Source organism: Schistocerca cancellata, chromosome 2, assembly GCF_023864275.1.
Source record: "Schistocerca cancellata isolate TAMUIC-IGC-003103 chromosome 2, iqSchCanc2.1, whole genome shotgun sequence".
Classification (NCBI taxonomy): Eukaryota; Metazoa; Arthropoda; class Insecta; order Orthoptera; family Acrididae; genus Schistocerca; species Schistocerca cancellata.
Window position 1 is genome coordinate 398,826,713 of NC_064627.1, and position 25,795 is coordinate 398,852,507.

Genomic DNA, 25,795 nt, shown 5'->3' on the forward strand with positions numbered 1-25,795 from the left:
TCGCCGTGTGCGAGTAAGCCCAGGAAGGCCTGCCATGAAGGGCGCCAAAACGGGGCCTAGAATGTCGTCGACGTGCCACTTTGCAGTAATGGTGGCGCGGATGACAACCAAAGGAGTCCCACTATGAAAAGACATGGCGCGCCAGACCATGACTCGTGGTTGTCGGGTCATACGGTGGGCGACAGTGAGGTTGATATCCCACCACTGTCCAGGGCGTCTCGAGACGCGTCTTCGCTGGTCGTCGGATCTCAGTTCGAATCGGCACTCGTTAGTGAAGACAGTTCTGTTCTAGGCAGAAGACGTGTCTGGAGGCTCCCCTGACAGCCGTGGGATACAGACCTGATTGTCACCCGCCATACGGCCCGACAGCTAAGAGTAAATGCCTGCGGTACGTCTTGTCGCCCTTCATATCAAACCGCCCTGGGCTTACACTTTAACAAAATAATGCCGACCCGCACACGGCTAGAGTGGTTGCGAAACCCTACCTTCGCCAGCAAGGTCACTGGATCTCACACCTACTATGAACGGTTGAAGTACTATGGGCATGACGATTTAACACACCAGTCGGACAGAATTTGGCACGATGTTCCTCAGGGGGGAGATCCTATAACTGTACCAATCAGTGCCGAGCCGATTACGTTGTTGCATAAGGGTCGGAGGTGGACCACCGTTTTATTGAGTTGCTCAGTTTGTGTAGCTCTTTCTTTTGAACAAACCTTCCAGTTTTTCTGAAATAGTAATCATTTGCTTCTTTGTAAATGTACATCACATCTGCCAATTTCTATTATCATTCAGATAAATATTTTGTGATACGACGGTTTTTTTGTATTGCAACGTTAGGTTAAACGCTAGTTGTGGTGGCATATTTACTGTTGTAAAGAATTCGATATTATCTAGTGATGTTAACACTGATACCAAATGCCAAATAATCTATGTGAAATTGGGAATTAAAGGTCTGTCAAAAATGGCAATCGGATGACTTTTTATAAGCTGCCTGCTTCAGGAGCTGTAGTGCTAGAGTGCTTCCGGGAGAACTTGCAGAACATCTTGAATAAGTTTCCTGATCAAGTTATTGTAACAGAGGGACACTTCAGCTATAGAATGGAAAAGTGGAGAGTCATCCGATAAAAACTGGTTTCAGAGACAGGGATTCGTGTTAGATTATTGGGAACGTCTTGTCCGAAAATTACTTCCAGCACAAAATTAGAGAACCAGCTCACGATGATAACATCTTGGATCTCTTAGCAATTAACAGACTGCATTTTTCGAATCAATTAACGTAGAGGAGACCATCAGTGATCTTTAGTTTGTGACAGCATCAATGACTTCAGAAAGTATGTTAACAAAGGAAGGAAAACTTTTTTGCTTAAAAATAGTGAGAGGGTGCACATTGCCGAATATCTGATCATCCAACATAATTTACAGGTTTGAGGACGAAAATGATCAAAAATGGATAAAATTCAAAAGCAACGTTCAATATGCCTCAGGCAAATATGAGACAAGCAAGGTTTTAAGGGGAGGAAAATACCCACCATGTTTCAGTTGACTTGTTGGAAAGTTATTACGAAGATTTAAACAGAGTCAAAGCCTAGTTGACAAACGAAAGGTGAAAGATGCGTAAATGACCGTGCGGAGAACAATGAGAGAAACATTCGAGAAATGTGAAAGTAAAATTTTGGCAACCGATCTGACTAAAATCCGTAAGAGGTCAGTTAGTGGATCAAAATCATCTATTCAGCCGGTCATTGACCGTACTGGTAGGTCCTAAACAAATTGAACCGATAATGCAAAATTTATTGCATTTTTGACAGTGTCGTATGGTGTTTGCAGTCAATGTCCTAATTCAAATCTCAGCTGTGTTACTTCTAAGTAATACCCTTTTTCCGTTGTTTTTCATGAAAGTATTACCATCTCCAGAACTTCATGTTAGTTGTCAGACTGCGTTATTAATAGGCGACGTTCAATTTCAGGTATATATTTCAGGACAGAAACCGGATTCATAATTGCATAGGGAACACACTGATTAAGTTTCAAAACGAAGGCTGTCAATGTAAGGTATCGTGTATAAATAAGCGAAGAGATCCGCTACTGTACGATTACACTATCGATGACAAATAATTGGAAACAGTAACTACCATAAAATGGTTATTAATAACTATCTGGAACGATCTAAAGCAATGACCATTTCATTCTAATAGTGGGAAGATCAGATGCCTGGCTGAGATTCATTGGAAGAACCTTAAGAAAATATAACTGATTGTCGAAAGAAGCCACTTATACTAAAACAGTTGTGTGATCCATTCTTGAGTATTGCTCTCCGGTCGGGCACTATAACGAGGTAGTATTGTGTGGGGGGTCATTTTTAGCCAGGAGATCCTACATGGGATATTCGGCCACCTAGTACAAGTTTTTTTATTTGATGCTACATCGGTGACTTACGCGTCATTGATGATGAAGTGATGATGAAGACAACACATACGCCCGGTTCCGTGCGGAGAAAATCTCCAACCCGTCATGGAATCGAACCCGGGGAGCCGTGATCGAGAGTCATCAACGCTAAGCACAAGAGCACGAGCTGGTGAGCCAAGTTGGACCGATAGAAGAGGAGACAAAATCCAACGAACAGTGGCGCGTTTTGTCACTGGATTGTTTAGTCTGCGGGAGAGAATTACGGAAATTCTCAACAAACTCCAGTGGCAGACCTCACAAGAGAGGGGTTGTGCATCACGAAGAGGTTTGCTACTGAAATTCCGAGAGAGCATGTTGCGGGAAGACTCTGGCAACATATTACTTTCTCTCAAATATGGCTTGCGAGAGTATCAGAGAAATTAGAGCTATTGTGGACGTTTACTGTCAATCTTTCTTCCCATACGCCATTCATGAGTGGGACAGAGGATGCGGAAAAGATAGTGTTACTAAATGTACCCTTCGCCACACACCGTAAGGTGGCTTGCAGAGCACAGCTGTAGATGTAGATCTCTCACTCCATCAGACACTGAGAAGAAATTTGGAATTTAATTCAGGACACTTCCACGGTCTGATAGTCAGATTCTGTACGTTTCCTTCTCTTCGCTTTGTTGCCCACTATTTTGAATGAATTCGACCCAGTTACATCCCAGTTGACTGTAGACGCAATGGCACGAGTGATCAACACCGACTACTGATGACTGTAATGTAGAAGCACAAGAAATGATAGAATGGTACGTATAGAGCTACCTTTATTTTATTTGGAACTAGCTGGCACCTGCACATTAACAGGCAGGAGTGACATATTTAGCATCAAATCGTCCCGAGAATATTTCATGTTAGGGACGAGGACAGAAATGAACTTTAGATTCCACTAGTGGAATTATTTGTCCGATATATATGTAATCCGCTCATATGCTGACAAATGAGATCCTAAGCTGATCGGTGCCATGATCTTTCCAATGTCAAATTTGGTCAGGCTTTTTAGAGTAATTGCTAATTATCACCGTCTAACGGCGGTAAGCAGTGATGAAACTTCTCCGACAGAGTAGGGCGAGTGTAGAAAGCAATAAACACAGTGTTTTTGAATATTTTCAGTGCATGATATAGTATTTTCATTTATGATATAAGTTAGTGTTTGGAGCTGGATGAGCAGAGTCTTTCTGTTCATGTTTTACATCCATAACACAAAGAAGTTTATTCCAGCGATAGTAGATTTAGTGAAATAAAAAATAGTGTTAAGGATATATTTTACAAATATTTGGCCTTGAAGATTTCATTCGAATTTTAAAAAATGTAAATTTTTTGGGTGACGCAGTGGAAACCAGTGGCTTTTTCCAAGCAAGCAAGTTATTCATTACGTAACACGACATAATAAATCTAGGCGAGAACACAGGAAAAATTTAAGATTAACTGTCATAATTTTACATTGGTTATTCGTAGAGTGAGAGGGCGTAGTAAATTTTAGACTTCACAGGAGACAGTACAAGTGTTATTAAAACCAGAATTTCAAAAACCTATACCCTGACAAGTTACGCAAGTACTGAGCCTCAAATTAAAAGAAACGTACGTTTCTCTGAGTGCAAATTGAAGACCGTAGACATAATTATTTTCTTTGATTTTGCTGTTGTTTATCAAAATGTTAAAAGTAAGGAGGGAATTTTTTGAAAAGTGATGTTAGTACAGTCATGTCCGAGGATGAAATAACTTTTTGTAGACACAGAGGCCGGCCGGTGTGGCCGAGTGGTTCTAGGCGCTTGAGTCTGGAACCGCGCGACCGCTACTGTAGCAGGTTCGAATCCTGCCTTGGGCATGGATGTGTGTAATGTCCTTAGGTTAGTTACGTTTAAGTAGTTCTAAGTTCTAGATGACTGATGACCTGAGATGTTAAGTCCCATAGTGCTCAGAGCCATTTGAACAATTAAGACACAGAGGCACATGATTTTGAGTAACTGCGAAACCGTACCAAGAAGAAGAGAGCTAAAATAATGCTGCAGTGTGGCTGCAAGTAATAATGGCCAAGTAAAACATGAAGTGGGGAGAGGCAGGCGGCGTGCGGCGCGGCAGCTGCCGAGGCGCGAGGCCCGCCAGATAAGCGCAGGGGGTCCACCTGCGTCTGTTCCGACGCACAGCTGTGCAATCACTGGCACGAACCGATGTGTTAGTCACCGGTGTCGGCGCAAAATGCGCGGCTGCTCGTGACGACTGTGCACTGAAGTATTATCACGCCAGCAAACGCGGCCATCAAACAAAGGAGGTTAATCAAGAATATTAACTACTTCAAAAATATAAAAACCATGCATTTACTGAAAACAACGAAATGAATTTTTCCATTTATTCTCTGCAAAAAAATTTTCTTGTGTTGAAACATTTCTATCGTTCTGTGCTAGTCACAGCGCCAGACTTTCACTTGGTGGTCAAAATTAGAACTATTTTTTTTTTTTGCACCGTGAATCGCTTCCGCTTACAATAATTACAGCCCACACTGCGCGTCTGTAAGAAGCTGTACTTTAATTATAGCCACCTGGCACCTTAGTATGTACCCACTTCAGTGCATTAATTGCTTTCTCTCTGTAGCTAACAGTCTTCCCGCAAACACGTCACGTAATTTACTACCTGATACTTTCTGCACGGTCGTAACTGCACCATTAAGAGGGATACGCCTATCATTATGGTCTAACCGTTTTGTGTTCACGCGCCCACACTTCAGCACCTGACCTGCTGCCCAGGGGAAAATAGCCATTGATGGGTTGCTCTTGCCACATGTACTTGAAGATTCTAAGCAACCAAAAAAATACTGCTCCTAACAGCTGTAATTAATAGTTTTCAAATGAAGCAAATACTTATGTAGCGTTGACATAAAAGTTTTCTGTGTTTGGTACCGCGTCATAATGTAAAAACTACTGCTGCTATAGAAAAGCCAACGTTTCGGCCACGATTGCAGCGGCCTTCTTGTGGGTCTAATGGTGCGTTCTAGCTATGCATAGGACACAATCGGCTTGTAGTGAAATTGCGTGCTTATGGAATGTTATCTCAGTTATGTGACTGGATTTGTGACTTCCTGTCAGAGAGTTCACAGTTCGTAGTAATTGACGGAAAGTCACCGAGTAGAACAGAAGTGATTTCTGGTGTTCCCCAAGGTAGTATTATAGGCCCTTTACTGTTCCTTACCTATACAAACGATTTGGGAGACAATCTGAGCAGCCCTCTTAGGTTATTTGCAAATGACGGTGTCGTTTCTCGACTAATAAAATCAGCATAAGATCAAAAATTTGCAAAACGATTTAGGAAAGATATCTGTATGGAGCGAAAATTGGCAATTCACAATAAATAACGAAAAGTACGAAGTCATCCACATGAGTGCTAAAAGGAATCCGTTAAACTTCACTCAGATATAAAGGCCGTAAATTCGACTAAATACCTAGGAATTAAAATTATGAACAACTTAAACTCGAAGGAACACACAGAAAATGTGGGCAAGGCTAACCAAACACTCCGTTTTATTGGCAGGACGCTAAGAAAATGTAACAGATGTACTAAGGAGACTGCCTACACTACGCTTGTCCGTAGGGGAGACAGTGTCTGAAATGGTATAAGATTTGGGGTGGACAAAGCGTTTTTCGTTGCGGCGGAATCTTCTAACGAAATTTCTAATCACGAACTTTCTCCTCCAAATGCGAAAATATTTTGTTGAAGCCGACCGACATAGAGAGAAACGATCACCATGATAAAATAAGGAAAATCAGGGCTCGTACGGAAAGATATAGGTGTTCGTTCGCTATACGAGATTGGTATAATAGAGAATTGTCAAGGTGGTTCGATGAACCCTCTGCCAGGCACTTAAATGTGATTTGCAGAGTACCCACGTAGATGTAGAGACAGACAACTGGGGAAAAGGTACCGCCATGTGGGTTTTCTGAGCTCTGTAATTTCGCGTTTAAAAGCTGAACAAATAGTGCTAGATGTCATTGCTATTAGTGCGCAGGTGATACACATACTATTGAATGAAATCACAATGGTAACAGTGACGCTCTAGCAGTAGCATGAGGAATGACAACTGAGTCTTTGCGCAAACGTGCACACCACATGTTATGGCGCCATCTCGTGGCCACGTTAACGCGTGAATTAAGAACAGCAGCGGTAGGAAAAAGAATACAGGGTGATTTTGCTAAATGGGGACAAATTGCAGGAAATGATTCCCGAGACGTCATATATGTACGCCCACTAGAAGGAAAAACATGTTTGACCGTATAGATTGTCGTTGTTGAAAACTCACTGCGAACACAGCAGGCAGTACACTATTTTAGCTCCACACTCATGGAAGGAAGATTAGGGTTTAGTGTCTCGTCGACATCCAGGTCATTAGAAACGGAGCTGAAGCTCGGATTGTTTCAAGTATGTGGGAGGAAATCGGCAGTGCCCTTTTCCAAGGAACCATCCCGGCATTTGCCTTGAGTGTGTTAGGGAAATTACATAAAACCTGAATTAAAGTGGTCAGACGCTGATTTGAATCGTCTTCCTCCAGAATATGAGTCGATGGTGCTAACCACTGCCCAACCTCGCTCGGTTCCACACTCAAGAAGGCAGTAATGTTGCCCATGACCAGAGTGAGTCTACAACAATAATGAAGATAATGCCACCTAGTACCAATATGAGAGTGCCGCAAACTCAACAAATGGAACATGGTTTGGAAAAATCGAGACCGAATTATGTAGTGGAAATGGGACCGGTGATTTGAGATATGGCGTTGAGACAAGACCCTGACATGGATGCCGTTCGCAGAGAAAGTAACCTTTTAAATACTACAAACAACCCTGCTGGAAGAACATCCGCAACTGAGCATTATACCAGAGGTTGAAAATACTGCTTCAGTTGTAAATATCTTTTATTATCACGACCGGTTTCGGGCTCTCATAAGCCCGTCCTCGGGTGTCGCAACTGTGCTGTGGCCCCCGAGGGCCGCGGTGGACGTGTACTAGGCGCAGTGTGCTACCTATGAGCGCAGAACAGGGAGTCTTCTACAAACTATCACTGGAAAAATATATACTCTAATGCGACAATCCAGTGATAGGTGATAGGCGCTATGACGGGTACAAATGTCGAAAACATTCATGATTTCTCAAACAGAGAAGTGATGAAAGAGTTCATTCAGCAATGTCAGCAAATCAGTTCACCAGTGTTCTTACATCAAGGTAGGTAGAAGACTGGAAGATTGATTTTATCTGCAATTATCTATATGGGCACACGAAGATCCACACGATGTGCATGGCTCTAAATTGCTATACTACAGAAAAATTCGAGCTGAATTTTCTAGAAAGATTCTAATCACAAAGTCGAGAATCTAAAGAGAAGGCTGAAATATTCAGGGCTCGTAATCATCTGGATGGTGGCAAATATAAAATAATGGCTGAATTTTTAGCTATTGCTACCGAAACGATTTGATTTCTGCCCAGCCACTGCTACTCGAGGATTTTATTCGTATATTGATTCCTAAGTTGGCACAGCACGAACAGGCTACTGCTGTCACAAGCAGAAATGATAGCATGGAACAGTTCATTTCTATATTGGAAGATGTGGATAATCATAGCCGAACTGGTACTAATTATAATGGTAACAGGGACCGCTTTCAGCCAGAGACACGTTCTGAACTGTCACAATAGAATTTCCAACTACTGAATCAACGTAACAGGGTCATTCAACGAGCGGAACAGATTTAAGAACGATTGGACGAGCAGTGGAAATGGTTATCGAAGAGGCTGTCGTTACCACGACAATAGGTCTCAATAGTGGACAAGAATAGATCCTCACAGCAGTAATAAGGAAATGTGACCTGCTGCCCCAAGCTCAGATAAAATCGAATGATCATATTTCTGTAATCGATTCAAGCACGTGAACAGGAACCCTTGTAGTCGAGCCACTTCGAATCGTACTTGTAATAGAAATATTAAAAAGGATTAAAAATTTACAGAGACACGAAAATGAGAGTGTAGACGGTCAGTCACAGAAAAGTGTTGTAATTAATTCCCTCTGACTTGGAGCCCTTGACGCTGATGTCTTGTGTCAAGAGCAGACTAATAACAAGACAACTTCTAAAAATTATAGATAGAAAGAAAATCTTGGACCAAACGAAAAGCGTTTACTCAGCACTCATGAAGTTTCGATTAATATAGTTGAAAGAGAAGGATACCTCTTTATAATTATACTGGATAATGATAGTCTTACAGAAGACTTGTTGAAAGAAAATCAGCCTTCAATGAAATCTGCAATTTGTCCTTAAATATTTGTGAACTTCGGGAATATTACAATGGTAATGATTGTAGACACTACAAGTGACGTCACGGTGATTTCAAGAGGTGCTTTGAAGAAATGTAAAGCTATCAAGTGATGTAAGATAGTACTCATTACGAAGGTGAAGTAAATGATCACGTCGAAGCAGCCGTTAGGTGTCACGGAAAGAACTGGAATTAATGTTATTAATGGGTGAAGACGTTAACGCTGATATAATATTAGACGTTGTTAGTTAAAGCGGATTAAAGGAAGAGTAGATTCGAGCAATGGGAGTGTGGAGTTATAATTCGACGGTCAAAAAATAATATTATGGTTTGAAGAAAACCGGAAAAGAAAACTGAAATCGTCATTTATGAGATTTCTGGGAGAAAACCTTGAAGTTTTACCCAAAGAAAGAGGTATTTTTGGATTCAGGAAAAAAAATTTACAAGGGCAAGAAGTGAATTTGGAAATCATCGATATGTTTGAAGAGGGCATCAGTCGCACGTGACTGAGAGAAAGTGGAAATCAAAGCAGTAGTAACAGAAAATGGGCTGTGCGTCTACAGTGATCCAAAAGAAGTCTCAAAACTTCAGGATATACGTTTTATGCTGGAGAAGTCCGAAAGGGAAAGGGTGGAATGTGAAAACTTAAATAAAGGAAATTAATGTTTGAAATTTTTGGCCCTGGAAAGGGAACTGTGAACTACTAGGATGACGATAGAGGAATGGAAGAAAGGAAATGTTCATACTTGAAACTTTCTAAAAGAGCGTTGCGAGGCTACTTCGGGGAATATTACCCCTATGTTGACATTGAGACTGGACGTACAAGAGTTATCAAGAGAAGAATGGAAAGGTTTTAGTGGGAACGCACTACCTTTCCAATACGCTGAAGAATTAATGTAAGGAGTTCTCTAGAGTATTTAGAGATCCTTTACGAATACGAAGTATTCTCTCTACACATGTTGTGGAAGTAGGAACATACCTACATGTAAGACACAATGAAAATAACATAGTTCTCATGTCATTCCATTTCAGGAAGTAGTTGAAAGGACCTCCCTGTGAGTATAAGTTTTGTTCGTTAATGACTACGACCTAAAGACGCAGTTATCTCGGAACTTCGAACTGCCATCTCCGCGCGCGCGCCCACACACACACACACACACACACACACACAGACATATATATATATATATATATATATATATATATATATATATATATATATACGAGGGTTGGAACTTAAATAGTGGCAACTACTTATTCACAACCGATACAAAAGAGTTACGTGTTTGCACCTGTTACTGTCCTTCAAAGTAATCACCAGCGTTGTGTAGAACTCGTTGCCAGCGATGTGGAAGGCGTAATATACCGTTGGCAGAGCTTGTTTTGTTGATGGTGCGAATGGAGCTGTCTACTGCCTGTCGAATCACTGGAAGAGTTCTGAAGCGAATGCTACAAAGTGATTCCTTCATCTTCGGAATAAAATAAAAGTCACAAGGACTTAAGTTTGGAGAGGATGGTAGATGGTAGAGTACTTCCCAGTCCCATCGACCGAACAGAGCAGCCACAGCTTGTGCTGTAGTATGTGCCCACACATTGTCATGCAAAATGATGGATTGGTTGCGCAGAAAGTGTCGCCGCTTCTTTCGCAAAGCTGATCGCACGTAATGCTCCAAAAACGAACAGTAATACTGTACATTGACGGTCTGCCGTGGAGGAACGTAATGCGTTAGGATAACACCATCACAGTCGTACACGAGAATCGCCATAACTTGAGACCGCTCCATTCGCACCATCAACAGAACAGACTCTGCCAACGGTATACTACGCCTTCCGCATCGCTGGCAACGGGTTCTACACAACGCTGGTGACTACTTTGAAGGACAGTAACAGGTGCAAACATTTATCTCTTTTTCTATCGGTTGTGAATAAATAGTTGCCACTATTTAAGTTCCAGTCCTCGTATATATATGTATATAATTATGAACATTAAATTTTGGTGTTTGCTTTTTGGTGGAAATCTTGTCGTATTTGCGATTGTTCTAAGAGTTTTTAACACTATTTGTAGGAATGATTTCTTTTATTAAAAACTGTCCCTATATGTGATTTATATGTTAGTCATATTTGAATCTTTATAATAATTTAGAGTCGTGTTATAGTATATATTCCACTTTGCAAAGTTGAGTGTTCGCTAATTCTATTTCTTTCGTTTTTTGCTTTAGATGCAATGGATGCACTGCCAAAGACCATTCTTGCACATATAAATATCTGATATGAGGAGTTACTGAACGGAATGTCTTGAAATCTTAACATTACTACCAGGTTGGCTAATTCAAAAGTATCAACACCTCATCAGCCAACTGCATTTACATAAAGCTTTTCTAAATGTTAACTTTATATTAAATCTTTTATTTTTGATGCTTGTTAAGTCAGCCAGTCTCAAATATTATACTTTGTGTTTACAACTGTAAAGGTATTATTTGTTTGGGCACCAACTGTTTAGGTCAGTTAGGGTTCTTGGAACTGCCTCTGTTTAGTCTGAGTCAGTGACGTGTGTGTTTGCGTGTGTAATATTTATGTTTTACGTATTTTTTCCAGTTAATTTGATTCAGATTTCACATTATTTTGTCATACTGCATGAAGTCCATAACACAAAATTTCCTTTTCTTTGAATTTCGGTCTTCAGAAATATTTGTAACGAACATACTGTTTTAAAGAAAACTTCCTTTTGCTGTAAGAGGGGCGGGGAGGGGGGAGGATTTCGTAAGGGACCATATCTTCGAAGGTATCAGATGTCATCTCACATTTTTATTTATGCACATATGACTGAAATTTTTTATATGTAAAATATCTAAATTGGCCTCTGTACTCATCATTCCTTTGATGCAGCTGTTTGATTATAAAATGACTATAAAGGAAACAAATTGCGCAGAAAAGCATTGCACGTCTCCGACGATCCCGTGAAGAGCGCGTATTTTGTTGCTTTGTTGCAGTCAACCCTTGCAGTTGCACGCGCCTTACAGAAGCTACGCCAGCTCAGTGTTGATCGGACGATAGCAGTAAAGGAACTGACGACGGATGACGTGAAATTATGCAAAAAAAACTGATATTTTGGACGGGATATAGAGGATGCAGGAAAGAAGCGAGTATTGTAAGTAAAATAATAATTATATTTGGCAAACTGTCTGACATGCTTAACCAAAGTGTTTCAGCAGGTACTAATTTTGCATATTAAAAGATGCTCGAAGATAATAATTTAAAACTCTAAATGCATAACTCTGGGCTTCGACTTTCATTTAATAATTTTCCAACGAAACGTCACCATGCAAGGAGCGATACACTCAACAAGGATTCGGTGTTGTAGTAAAAGTAAAACAGAGCACATTAATGTCGTGCCTCAGGAACCATATTTCAAGCGGAGAAGACCGATTACGACAGACATTTAACGTAAGGACTGTCGGAGTCAGTGCTCAAGTACAAATATTGCATGTCACAGACTCTTCCATTAACATTCTCCTTTTACAGTCGTATTACATGACACAAAATCAAAACTGTTACGCAAAGAAAAGAAAAATTATCATTTACGGGGTCGTAAATATTAATAGACAGTTCTTATATGACAGAACAAATATTCAAAAACGGTACAATTAATTTTATCAATACTGAACTCGTCTTAGTGTTCATACAACAGCTGCTACGAAAAAATATCCCGAAACCAATGTTATTAAAATTTACAGGTATCAAATGAAATTATCCTCAAGAGATACCACAACTGCAACATTGCTGCCATACAATATCACTGATATTATGTGCAGACGCTTGTTTGTATCAAGAGTTTATCTTTCCCGTCCACACACTTTAAACAGGATAAATGTCAACTTGATGTCCAAACACATTTGCTAATTAAGTAAGCATTTGTTGTGTGCCTCATCGATACCTTTCGAGCGACGCTTACACATACCAGAAGTCACTCGGAAAAATGTAACGTGCTTAATTCTGATGTTGCATGAGCCTGTTTATTATTCTGTTACTAAGGGACCTTAATTTTTCTTTAGAAAACTAATTTCAGCAAATGTTACGTCTTTTGAACAAACAGTAGATTCAGCTATATTTTCCGTTAAATAATTAAATAAATATGGATGTTTTCTTCTGTTCGAAGGCTGATTTGATGCAGCTCTCCACGCTACTCTATCCTGTGCAGGCCTCTTTTAGACAAGTTAAGCAACACATTTCTTTTCTCTGTAATTCTTTCTAGTACCTACTCATTAGTTAAGTGATCTACCAATCTCATCTTTGCCATTCTTCTGTAGAACCACAATTCAAAAGCTTCTATTTTCTTCTTGTCTAAATTGACTATCCTTCACGTTTCACTTATGTGTAAAGACTTCCTGACACTCAAATTTATGTAGAGAATTGGAAGTCAGCATGCTGCTTGGTATTTTATTTCCGCGTATAAGATTATTTCGGTTTTATTGCCTTCATCAGTACATGTCCTGACATTGTAGATGGACTTTGAGTTAACTATTATTTCTGTTTGTTAGTTGTTGATGCAATATATTTTTCAGCAACATTTTAAAGTAGCTGGATAATTTGCTTTTGCAGATATATTATACATTTTTTACTGTCTGACAGCTGTAGAAATTCAGATTTGACAGCTAGTTATTTACTCAAATAAAGAAAAATCTTTTAATAAACAACTAGCTGTCAAACTTCAATTTCTACATCTGTCAGATAATGAAAGACGTGTTATAATATACGTGCAAAGATAATTTATCGAACAACCACAAAACGTTGCTGAAAAATATATTACATCTGACAACTATAGACAGAAATAATGACCGGCCGGAGTGGCCGAGCGGTTCTAGGCGCTACAGTCTGGAATCGCGTGACCGCTACGGTCGCAGGTTCGAATCCTGCCTCCGGCATGGATGTGTGTGCTGTCCTTAAGTTAGTTAGGTTTAAGTAGTTCTAAGTTCTAGGGGACTGATGACCTCAGAAGTTAAGTCCCATGGTGCTCAGAGCCATTTGAACAATTTGAACAGAAATAATGGTTTACTCAGAGTAGACATATGTCCCTCTACAACGTCAGGACATGTATTCATGAAGGCAATAAAACCTGAATAAGGTTATATAGTAACAAAATATCAAACAGTAGCCTGTCTTTCAATTCTCTGCATAATTTCCTACTGTGACACAATATAACCTGTAGCTCTCACAGTGTTAACTAGTTCTCTTTTTCAAAAATACTTTCCGTACTATACCCAATCTGCATTTTACACGCTCTTCATTTTAGTCATCACCAGTTATTTTGCTGTCCAAATGGCAAAACTTATCTATTACCTTCGGCGCGTAATTTCCTACTAATTTCCCCGACGTTGCCTGATTTAAATAGACTGCATTCCATTACCCTTGTTTTGCTTTTGTTGATGTTCATCTTATATCCTACTTTCAAGACACTGCTCATTCCGTTCAGCTGCTTGGCGTCTTTGACAGAATTACGACGTGTCGACAAACATCAAAACTTTTATTTCTTATATCTGAACTTCAGTGCCTTCACCGAATTTCAAATTTTTAATGAGTTTCCTTTGCTGCTTACTCAACAGCTATAGTGTGTTAACTTTGACCGCCATTTAAATTATTTTTCAGTTCCAGTCGTGAAATTAATCATCACTGTTTTCTCTATTTGCTGCAATGTAAGAAAGCGTAATGGCTCCACTTCTTATCGTATTTGATGTGCAGGTATAGTTTAAGGTGATCGCCAGGGCAGCAGAGAAAGCGAGGCAGAACTGAAACCGCTAAGTAGCCCTCTGACGCCGAGAACAAGACAGTGCGAACCCCAGCACTGGGGGCTGGGAGTTTACTAGTTTCTATACAGCAGGCCTACCCGTTTGACGGTATAAATAAGTAGGAAGTGAAGTGTAGTCTGGGCCCCACAGTTCAGGCGTCACTACCGAGGCAGAAAATACAGACTATAATAATTACACTGATGCTCTTGGGAATGTAAAACGTTCATCTGGATCATAAGACATCCGATATTGCGTGTGCTGTTAATCTAATTTTGTTTCTATAGCCACAATATACAGGGTGTTGCTAAACGATACCAACAAAATTCGAGAAGCTGGGTGTCTTGAGAAATCAACGGAGGATAGGAACTCGTGTCCAGAAATTTCATCCAGTGATCCTACAGAGCGTCAAAGTTATAAGTGCTGGCACCTGCCATTAGGCCACCCCTCTGGCAGCGAACGTGACTTTGTGGGCTGACGGAGCGTAGGCGGAACGTGTCGTAATCTTGCTTGTCACCCAGGGATCACAACTATTGCCACGATCGCCAGTGCAGAAGTGGAGCTAGCCGCTGTGTAGATTGGTCTTGTCTCCTATGAATGTAATGCTCCATCGTCTCAATACATGACAGTTTCTAACATGGGTTTCTATCCACAGTTTATCTTTCTCCTGGGACCCCCTAAAATCTCCAATATTTTTCGGTACACAGGAAAAAAAAAAAAATGAACTGCAGGTAGAAACCCATGTCCGAAACTGTTTTCCACCAAGGCAATAGAGCATCACATTCATAGGAGACAAGACCAATCTACACAACGGCTAGCTCCACTTCTGCACAAGCGATCGTGGCAATAGTCGTGATCACTGGGTAACAAGCAAGATTACGACACGTTCCGCCTGCGCTCCGTCAGCCCACAAAGTCACGTTTGCTGCCAGAGGGGTGGCCTAGCGCCAGGCGCCGGTGCCTGTACCTTCGACGCTCTGTAGTGTCGTTGAATGACGTTTCCGGACACGGGTTCCTATACTCAATTTGTTTCTCAAGACACCTCCTACAACCCATCGAAGTCTGTCGGTATCGTTTTGTACCACCCTGCAAATAGGGGACTGCGAATATGCACAGATTGCTTCCTGAGAACGTGTGCTTGTAATTTTCTGTTTGAGTACAATTACAGCAACAGCCTTTCTTAATGTGTACCTCACTTCAGATTTTGTGGCATTTCTTATAAATTCTATCTCCAGTCAAAAAAGCCTTCTACCGTTCAAATTGTAATTCTTCGTATCCACTCGATGTTTGCAGTAACCACAACCGTATGTCCGGTCCACACAGTAACTGGAAATCGGTACACGTCTTACAAATGATGTGTAATCAATGACTTTGGTAGGCAAATTACGTTTTCCTCTATTGCACCAGTAAATCAAAGCCTGCCTTCTGATTTACCTGTAGTTGACTCAATATACTCGTTCCATGTATTCGTGCCACACGAGGTATATCACGAGTTTGTCATTTATTTTATGGCTAAGGGCGGGTAGAATATTGTCACATTTCGTCATGCGCAGAGTTTCAGATTTGTCTACAGTAAGAAATGATTGCTATTTTCTGTGCCAGGCTGATAGTTTGTCATTGTGGCTTCAGTAAAATACCAGTAAACCCCACCGCCGATTCGTTAAGAAATCGATTACCTATGTTTAAAACTGTGTCATTCAGTGATATAATTTTGCAGGTGCATTCAGTGGTATATGTGGATACAGTCTGAAAATGTTTTGCGAATAGAGTTATTAGGAAAGAAGTACTAAATTAGAACGTCATGCCTGATGCTGTAGCGTTACTGCAAGAACACCTAAAATGTAGTAAGCGCTAAACGTTTTTCCTTTCACCTTTTTGTGAGGAGGGAGGAGCATATCAACGACAAGAAACGTTGCAATGGTTTGAAATTATGTGTAAAGTTCGTTGGTAGTCTCTATGTGCTCTTATTCTCAAATACTGGATGAACGTAGTCTGGGTAATTCGCGCGCCGTGAGTTATGTTGCCCCAAAACAGACACACAGTTGCTGACTGTAATAGGCTACTTGACTTGTTGTGTTAAACCTTTAACATAAGACTATATCTCTTAATGAATGGATTATGACAGCAGTTTAAATTTTTAAATTTGATCAATAAGTGAATGAAATATTGAAAATAAAATTGTTGTTTCCCCTGGAAGCTATTACATAGGCAACCCTCAATGAAACAGTGCCCCAGGTTAGCGGATTAGTAATGCAGATGTGGAGTTGACTGCAAATTAATGCTTCATCTACATCTACATCTACGTGACTACTCTGCTATTCACAATAAAGTGCCTGGCACAGGGTCAATGAACCACCTTCAAGTTGCCTCTCTACCGTTCCACTCTCGAACGGCACGCGGGAAAAACGAGCACTTAAATTTTTCTGTGCGAGTCCTGATTTCTCTTATTTTATCGTGATGATCATTTCTCCCTATGTAGGTAGGTCCCAACAGAATGTTTTCGCTATCGGAGGAGAAAACTGGTGATTGAAATTTCATGAGAAGATCCCGTCGTAACGAAAATCGCCTTTGTTCTGATGATTGCCACTCCAATTCACGTATCATGTCTGTGACACTATCTCACCTATTTCGCGATAATACAAAACGAGGTGCCCTTCTTTGTACTTTTTCGATGTCATCCGTCAGTCACACCTGATGCGGATCCCACACTACACAGCAGTACTCCAGAATAGGGCGCACAAGTGTAGTGTAAGCAGTCTCTTTGGTAGCCCTGTTGAACCTTCTAAGTGTCCTGCCAATGAATCGCAGTCTTTGGTTTGCTCTACCCACAGTATTATCTATGTGATCGTTCCAATTTAGGTTATTTATAATTGTAATCCCTAACTATTTAGTTGAATTTACAGCCCTCAGATTTGTGTGACTTATCGCGTAATCAAAATTCAACTGATTTCCTTTAGTACTCATGTGATCGACTTCACACTTTTCTTTATCAGGATCAATTGCCACTTTTCGCACCATACAGATATCTTATATAAATCATTTTGCAAGTCGTTTTGATCATGTGATGACTTTACAAGACGGTAAATGACAGCATCAACTCCAAACAGTCTAAGACGGCTACTCAGATTGTCTCCTATGTCGTTAATATAGACAAGGAAGAATAGAGGGCCTATAACACTTCCTTGGGGAACGCCGGATATTACTTCTGTTTTACTCGATGACTTTCCGCCTATTACTACGAAGTGTGACCTTTCTGACAGGAAATCACGAGTACAGTCGCACAACTGAGGCGATACTCCGTAGGCACGCAGTTTGGTTAGAAGACACTTGTGAGGAACGGATGTCGAAAGCCTTCTGGAAATCTAAAAATATGGAATCAATTTGACATCCCCTGTCGATAGCACTTATTACTTCATGAGTATAAAGAGCTAGTTGTGTTTCACAAGAACGATATTTTCTGAATCCGTGCCGACTATACGTCAATAAATCGTTTTCTTCGAGGTACTTTATAATTTTCAAATACAGTATATGTTCTAAAACTTGTAAACTTACAAGCTCAAACCCATACTAAATGGCAATTGAAGGCTGAAATTTAATGCGATTTGAGCAAGCAGAGTTCATAAACGTGATACCAGAGTGATTAAGTAGGAGCAGAAATTATAAGATCTTGGTACAGATTCCAGATTCATAAAAATGAAAATGGGCTAAGAACAGATACTGGCGGAAATTTTGTGATATTACACCGTTGGCTGATAGAGGGTGGAGCTGGAATACTTGACAGAGTCGACATTAAATCACGTCATAAAAATTAAAGTGAGAATATGTTATCTGTATGATAGAGTCTTTAACTTTCTGACCACGCTCGGTGCGAACTGAGGAATCAACGCGTCATCCACCGCATGTTGACTGTTAATGCACATGCAGGCAATGTCGTAAAGTTAACAGGACTGTTCTTGTATCTCCATTAGTAAAACATCCGTGTCATAAAAAAATTAGTAATATATGTCCCTAAATTTTACTTTTCCTTCTTTAGACGAATTTTAGGCTGAAGGTCTGTGGCGATAAGTGAGAGGGAAAAGTTTTCTCGCTACACCTCGTTCAATACTTCTTGCAGCTCACTTAATGTTTGAACTTTTTCTCGTCAACCAAACAGAAAGAATCAGCAAACGAAGGAATAATCTGGCTTTAAAAGTGGGTGCAGTACAAAGGACGATTTACAGCCCGTTAACGAAATTATGGGAAAGAGTCGTGAGCGATACCTCTTAGTGGGGTATTTATAGACTCTGAGAAAGTACTAACCTATGAAACTTCCTGGCAGATTAAAAGTGTGTGCCAGACCGAGACTCGAACTCGGTACCTTTGCCTTTCGAGGGCAAGTACTCTACCGATGTTTTATTCTTTGATCCCATTCTGTTCGTTGGATTTGTTCGGGGCGGACGTTCCATGACGCTTGTTCAAGTTCGTCGTTGATCGACCAACTCAGTTTTTTTTTATATATATTTCAGAGGGCAGTGACCCTCTGTCCGAAAACGTACACTCAGCTACAGTGCCGGCATCGACTGAGCTATCCGAACACGACTCACAGCTCCACTTCCGCCTATACCTCGGCTCTTACTTCCTCCTGTTAACCCATGTTAGTGTGCTAACAACTATGTACTTCAGTGTTGGGGATTCCATTCTTCACTACCTTCCTAATGGTAAGAAAAGACCAGACGACGATCGAATGCTCGGCTCTTACTTCCTCCTGTTAACCCATGTTAGTGTGCTAACAACTATGTACTTCAGTGTTGGGGATTCCATTCTTCACTGCCTTCCTAATGGTAAGAAAAGACCAGACGACGATCGAATGAAATGTGGGAAACTTGGTACGCGACTCGCTGGTCACTGAATTTATCCGTCATTTTGCTTAAAAATACCCGCCAGATGGCACGGTGGTGAAACCAACGGACTTGTATTGGAAAGGAGCTAGAAGCAAGTCCTGGCCCACCCATACATATGTAGGTTTTGTAAATCATTCCAGGCGATTATCCTGATGCTGCTTTCAACAGGGACGCTGCAGATTGTCTGCACGGTTCGTTAGAAAACGAGCAACTGCTTCATCTCTAATGATCTTGGTACCAGCAGAAAACAAAACTCTAAAAATTCCAGGTTTCTCCATGGAGAAAGGGAAAAAGTGAAATAAAAAGTGGACCATATAGTCAATCAGAAACTGAAAATGGTAAAAAATTCATGATCTCAATCGTTAATTATAACAATTTAGGGAACTCACCTATGCGGATGCTGTTCCTGTATCAGCGCTCTGAAACGTAGCAAAGCAAGCTGTTTGTATAAATACTGTAGTCAACAACAGCACTTTTGGTGCATATACTACTGAAATTGTTTCCGTATTTGGTAGGTCACAAAAGAAAGTCAAAGTTTCACACTGGATGGCACCATTTGTGCACGTGACGTGTGGCGTAATCATGCCGGTCGATGACAATCACTGAGTTTGCAGATAAAATCGCAATCTGTATTCGGAATCTCAGAATGCAAAATGGAATTCTTGTTGTGAGCAGAATTAATGCCAAAATTGACATTTTAAACGGGTAAAATATGTGCGTAGAACTGAGATTTTAAGCGAAAGCTCTGCGTGTGTCATTCCCAATTCGTCATTACATCATTTCTTCGTAATTAACCATAACACGGAGATGAAATTGTGGAATTAATTCTAAGAAAAATAATAATAGCTGGTCAGCTATAATAGAAACCTAATCTTCCGAGCTGAAGGGTTACTCGACTTTTCTTTGATATTTTGTGTGTCACTCGTTTCACAATTCTGCTTAGAGGACAATAATGAAAACTGAACTTCATAGTCACAGCTAATTGTGTTCCGCAGAATCCGAATAACACGCTTCAGCTCACCCAGGCCACAAACAGGGACAATGTTCAATGAATTACGTTGACATTGGTAACTCGTATATTTTATTACGTCAGTGTCATGTGTCGTCCTTATAATAAATTTTATAATTTATTATTGTGTCTATCGTATATCTTGATTTCCGCCGATCTCAGAGAATAAAACAGGACGATATCTCTAATGAGTCGTATACTGAACTTTTATCGCAGTTACGTTTCAACATGGCGGTCATGATGCAAGCTTGGTAATTGCCTCTCCCGTAATGGAAAACAGTCTTGGTCTGAGTCGTCTTTTTACCCATGTTCTCTTTCTGTCTCTCCAATAATCACCACTTTCGCTTGAGTCGATTTCTCTGTCCCAACATACATGGTGTGTCGTATACTATAAAGCCAGTAAATTATTGTCTACTATTCATTACCGTATATAGCCTCACACCGTTTCTAATTTATAAATTTATCTACGAAATCTTGAAGCATTTTCTGTGACGCTGATGTGTATGAGTTTGCAGCAGAATTGCTAGCAGCATGAAACAAGTAATACTCACAAAATATATATTAGTAGCTGTCAGCATTGTCCCTGAAAATAACTCTCGAAAGGAGCTAAAAACTGAGATGTCAGGTCAGTTTTGCCAGTATTAGTTTTCGCCCTCTTATCTGGTTCAGAGCAGCGTCTGTAGAGATGTGATCTGCTTTTGGCAACAGAGAAAAATTGCTTGAACTTTGATATGCGAAATGGCATACATGCACAAAAGATAATAAGATTACGAGCATTCATTTAATGAGATGGTTGCAATTCCTGCCAACACCGCCAGACGCATCCTGTGAGAAGTCAGAGGGAGAATGATTGGGATTTAACGTAATGTTGACTGCGAGGTCATTACGAACGTACCCCCGCGTTGGACAGCGATGGAGAAGGGAAGAGGCAGTATGCTTTTCAAGGGAACCATTCCGGTATTCGTCATACTAGGTGTAGGTAAACCACACGAAAACGAAAACAAGATGGTCGCTTGTGGTTTCGAGTCCCCTTCTTCTCGAATGCAAATATATTCACAGCGTCACTTTGCTCGCTGTGGTAAGTCTGAGTTCTTCATTTACCTTGCCTGCCCTTACCTCACGCCGCCCACTGCCTAACTGCTTGAGAAGATAAAAAAAGTGAGTTGTACCTTAGACTGTCCCCCTTTCCAGTATTAAACACAGAGCTAAGTCTAATTTTCGAGTTGTTTTCTATTAATAGTGCCTCGTTCCTTGTCGAACGGCTTCCTGTGAGTAGAGTTAAGAAAAAAGCACAGAAAAAAGTAGTTTCTTTTTAGCCATTTCTTAATTTTTCGTACAAAAGCTTACTTAATTTCACCTATCTTTTTTTAACGATTGATATAACGGCACCTCATTTTTTATTACTTGAAAGGTAAACATCAGTAAAAATAATCATGGATAAGCCTTTGATGGTAATGGAATAACTTTTACTTGCTTCCCCTGAATTACTTTTACGACCACTAATTCCAAAGATTAATTCTTTCAGTAGTTATCTGTAGTGTTCTGTGGTGGAAGACGGAAATGTAGCTGACTGAAATGGGATTCTAGAAATTTTTCATAAAAACTTGTAACATTTTGCTTGAAGATGTTCTGCAACAAATCAAATCTATGAGCCATCTGAAAGTTTATTCTACATTTACTATGTTGAGGCGCGCAGTATAAAAATTTTTAGGCAAGGATTAGTGTTTTGACTGACTTTTGTTGACAATCTGCCTGTTGATGTAACTGACCACATGTTTTCAAATGTTGTCCCCTTCTCTTAGTTGCTACAATACAAGGCTACGTTTTTAATAATTCTGTATGCCGCCGGAACGGGGCTTGTTAGGGTATAATTACCCCGCTATATTTTGAAATATAACCTAAGAACAATCACATACTAAGTTTCTAACATTTTCATAAAAAACTGGTGTTCGGCCAGCGTTGTTTTCGCAGATAGTGGCCGAATGCATAGGCCTACATGCTCGGATTACTATGTGCATTATGGTACAGTGAATATAATAATGCACGAACATAAAATCTTCAGGCAGGAATCTAGTGTCATTCCAGTTGTATGTGTGCTCTTCCTGCTACGGAAGTATTTGGAGCAAATGTAAGAAAATAAAACTAAATTAACGTACGGCTTCGATGACCTGGTTCACATTCGGAGCTGTTACAATGTCTGGTACATATTTCCGTACACGATTTGTATTTATTTATAAGATAGTGTTGCGAATACATACCTGTCTCCATGATTCGACGTCCTGCGACAGTTAATTGTTTGGCTTCTTGCCTAGGACTTAAACCTTATGCAATGGCATTGCAGCATTTTCTCTCTTATATGTCTGAATGAATATAGTATATTGAAAGCATGAAGCACTTTTTAGTAAGTAAGCAGTACAAAGTAGAAATAAATTGTAAAGGATACTGTACTTCCGTCTGATACAATTGTACCAACTAACATCAGAATTAATAGAGTCATTCATGTGTCACGGTCATCAGTAACAAATAATCTTATTAATGAAATATAATAATTTATAGCAAGTTCAGTTGTTTGTTCTTAATAAATGCAAGAGAGAAGGAAAAATAAATAGGTAACTGATAATCCTAACGATTCTTCACAGTGAGAAAACAAATATTTTGCTGTAGCTTTGTTGACAAATTTCAGCCTATCTGTTGGTTTTCTGTCCTAGAGTGATTAAGTACATTGTTTTTTAGCATTAATATTTTATAAACTACCATTTACAGATTTCTAGGACCGAAATTTCTGGTCATCATACATTTTTAAATAATTTGGTAATTTATCAAAATTGACAATGAATTCACATCACCGATGATCTGAACTTCACAAAGATCGATGTCATTGGTACGTTACTGCTATGTATAAGGAAAAGCAGTTATACAAGTAACTGTTGGAGGCCCTTTATCTGTGGTACATGCCTGGCGGGAGATTCGACACAATACTGCGTTATCTTTAGCGACAATTAATGCCATATATCAACCAAATACCAAGTTAATGAGAACTGTTTGAGAGGTTATCTTAAAAAAAAAAAAAAGGATAAAGTAACAGTCAGAGATGTGAAAGCACCACTGTAGATACAAAAGTAAGTACTCTAGGTTTAGTTTCGGTTCTGTTTGTTGCGTCAACTGATTCCTTAATTGAATAAACTGCTGTGGAACTTGCAGGCCTCACATTCAATTCCGAACAGAAATTGGTGGTACTTCTCACATCCAATAGTTTTAACTGTGAGAGCCAGTAAGGGGTACGGTAACCACAAGCAGAAAAAAGTAGTTTCTTACCTCGTTCACTGCTGAGTAGTACTTATGCGACAGAGAAGACTCACATCAATAAGATTACCTTGGACTTCTGCATCAGGAGAGACATTTGTGCTAGGGAAGGGGATTTATTTAGTCACTAATTTTTTCGTAGTCTGTATCGACTTACCAGGAAAGTGGATCATGGGTCACAATATTTGGAACCAGGTCTCTCGCACCAGTGCTATAGAACATAATTTTTCTAGTGAAATTGTACAAATAATTCTGATTATAGCAGACAGCATTGTGACTACACAAATGAAACACACAGTACGTCATCTGGATGGTGATATGTTTTAAATATAGAATTTTTGTTTGCAGAGTAAACAGATATTGGAAAATCAAATAAGGCACATATTAAGGCATGTTAATGCTGAATCTTGACAGAGAACTGCGTTTGTCAAGGAATCTTCGCTCGTAATGGCGAGTAAGGCTAACAAAGAGGGGCAGTGAGGGACACGGTGGCTCACCTCATGATCTCGTTCTCGCGCTCCTCCTCTTGCTTCTGGCGCATCATCACCGACTCGATGATGCGCCGCTCCTCGGGCGTGAGGTGCGAGAGGTCGGGCAGGTCGGCCATGGTGTTGCTGCTGCAGGCGGTTCAGAGCAGCCACCATGCCAGCTCACCATTTCGCCAGTCGCCTCTGCCGGTACACCCGCCGGCCGCCATCTTGACCAGCCCGAGCCGACCTCCTAGCGGCGAGCGCCACAACTAATCCTACTCGGCACCGATCAGAAATCTCCGCCCAACATACCCCCGAGTCTCATAAATCCTGCAGAAGCACCTCAATTTCAGTTTTCACTCGAGCAATTGCGGGATTATAATATATTTAAACTTTAGCCCTGCGGCTCTGCGCCGGTTGCGAATGGCACAGGGAAAGCAGTGCACACTCGAATATTCTAAAGCGAGAGATCGTTTGAAAAAAAAAAAAAATATATATATCAATTTCCTAAGTGGTATTGTAGTATCATCCTATAGCGTATTTTCTAAGCTTTTCTAAGAAACTTTCGGTTCGTTTCTTTTTCGTAAATGAAGTTCGTAACGTTCGTTAATACCTAAGAGTCACTTGATTTTCACATAAAGTCTGTCCCATGGAACAGAGCAAGAGCTACGGCATCTTGGTCGGACGTTACGTGGGGTTGGTGTCCGAAGAGTAGCCACGAAGGGGGCACCAGCATTCCTCGGAGCGCAGTCGCTGCCGCCCCATACTGTGTTACATCGCCGGCCGGCGCGACGCACTAGGCCACGGGCTCGCCGCCTCTGCTGCAGCCGCAGCCGTACGCCCCCGATCGCGGTTCTGCGGCCATGGCTCTCGGAAGGACCAGCAGGCGCGGTGCAAGTGTCCGCCCTCACCCTGGCTGAAGCGCGCTGCTGCTAGCTGCCGGTCAGTGCTGCCGAGTCGCCCTGGTAGCCCTCCGCACGTGAGTCGTTCACCAGCGTACCAGTTTCGGCGATGAGCGAGCCGCAACACATACGCAGTCTGACCGAGGCAGCCGCTCGCTATTCTGGGCGCTGGTGGGGAGCGCGCCTCTCCCTCCCTCCTTCCCCCTCCCCTCCTACTCGCTCGCCTCCCCTCCCCGCGCCCACGACCCTCCCGCCCTCTCCATTATCATCATCAAAATGCTAAAAGAGACACAGCGCCAGATAAGACCGGGGAAAGCCGGTGGAGGGGGTAACGGAGGGGTAGAGCACTGATAACGAACGCGCAGACGTCCGCCGAGCAAACTTTTTCGAAAAAGCTCGAGGCGCAAAGGATCACTGCTAAAATCGCTCATTCATGCACGGTTAATAAGTAACTAGGTGCGTTAAATCTAAACCAATGGTGTGTGGAACAGCGATGACGTCATGGCGGCGGTATTGATCCCCTCCGCGCCGTGCAACGGGGGTCGGTTTTGAATGAAGGCATCGGGCGAGCGCAGTGCGCATGCGCCGTCGCTCACGTGACCGTTGCGTGGGAGGGCGGAACCGCCTGCGCCCGGCCTGCGACCAGGTGCGCTCACACACGTACACTCTCATATACGGGAATCATTCAAGGCCGCACAGGTGTAACTGCTGCTG

At 41.1% G+C, this 25,795-nt stretch overlaps 1 protein-coding gene across 1 annotated transcript in view; it reads right to left on the minus strand.

Moving 5' to 3' along the window:
• LOC126161827 (regulating synaptic membrane exocytosis protein 2) overlaps nucleotides 1-25,237 on the minus strand; it is a 1,269,779-nt gene extending 1,244,542 nt beyond the window's left edge. Inside the window, 1 exon segment of the mRNA XM_049917929.1 lies at nucleotides 24,207-25,237. Coding sequence (XP_049773886.1) covers nucleotides 24,207-24,316 — 110 coding nt within the window. The 5' untranslated portion in view covers nucleotides 24,317-25,237.
• Nucleotides 25,238-25,795: the final 558 nt, after the last annotated feature.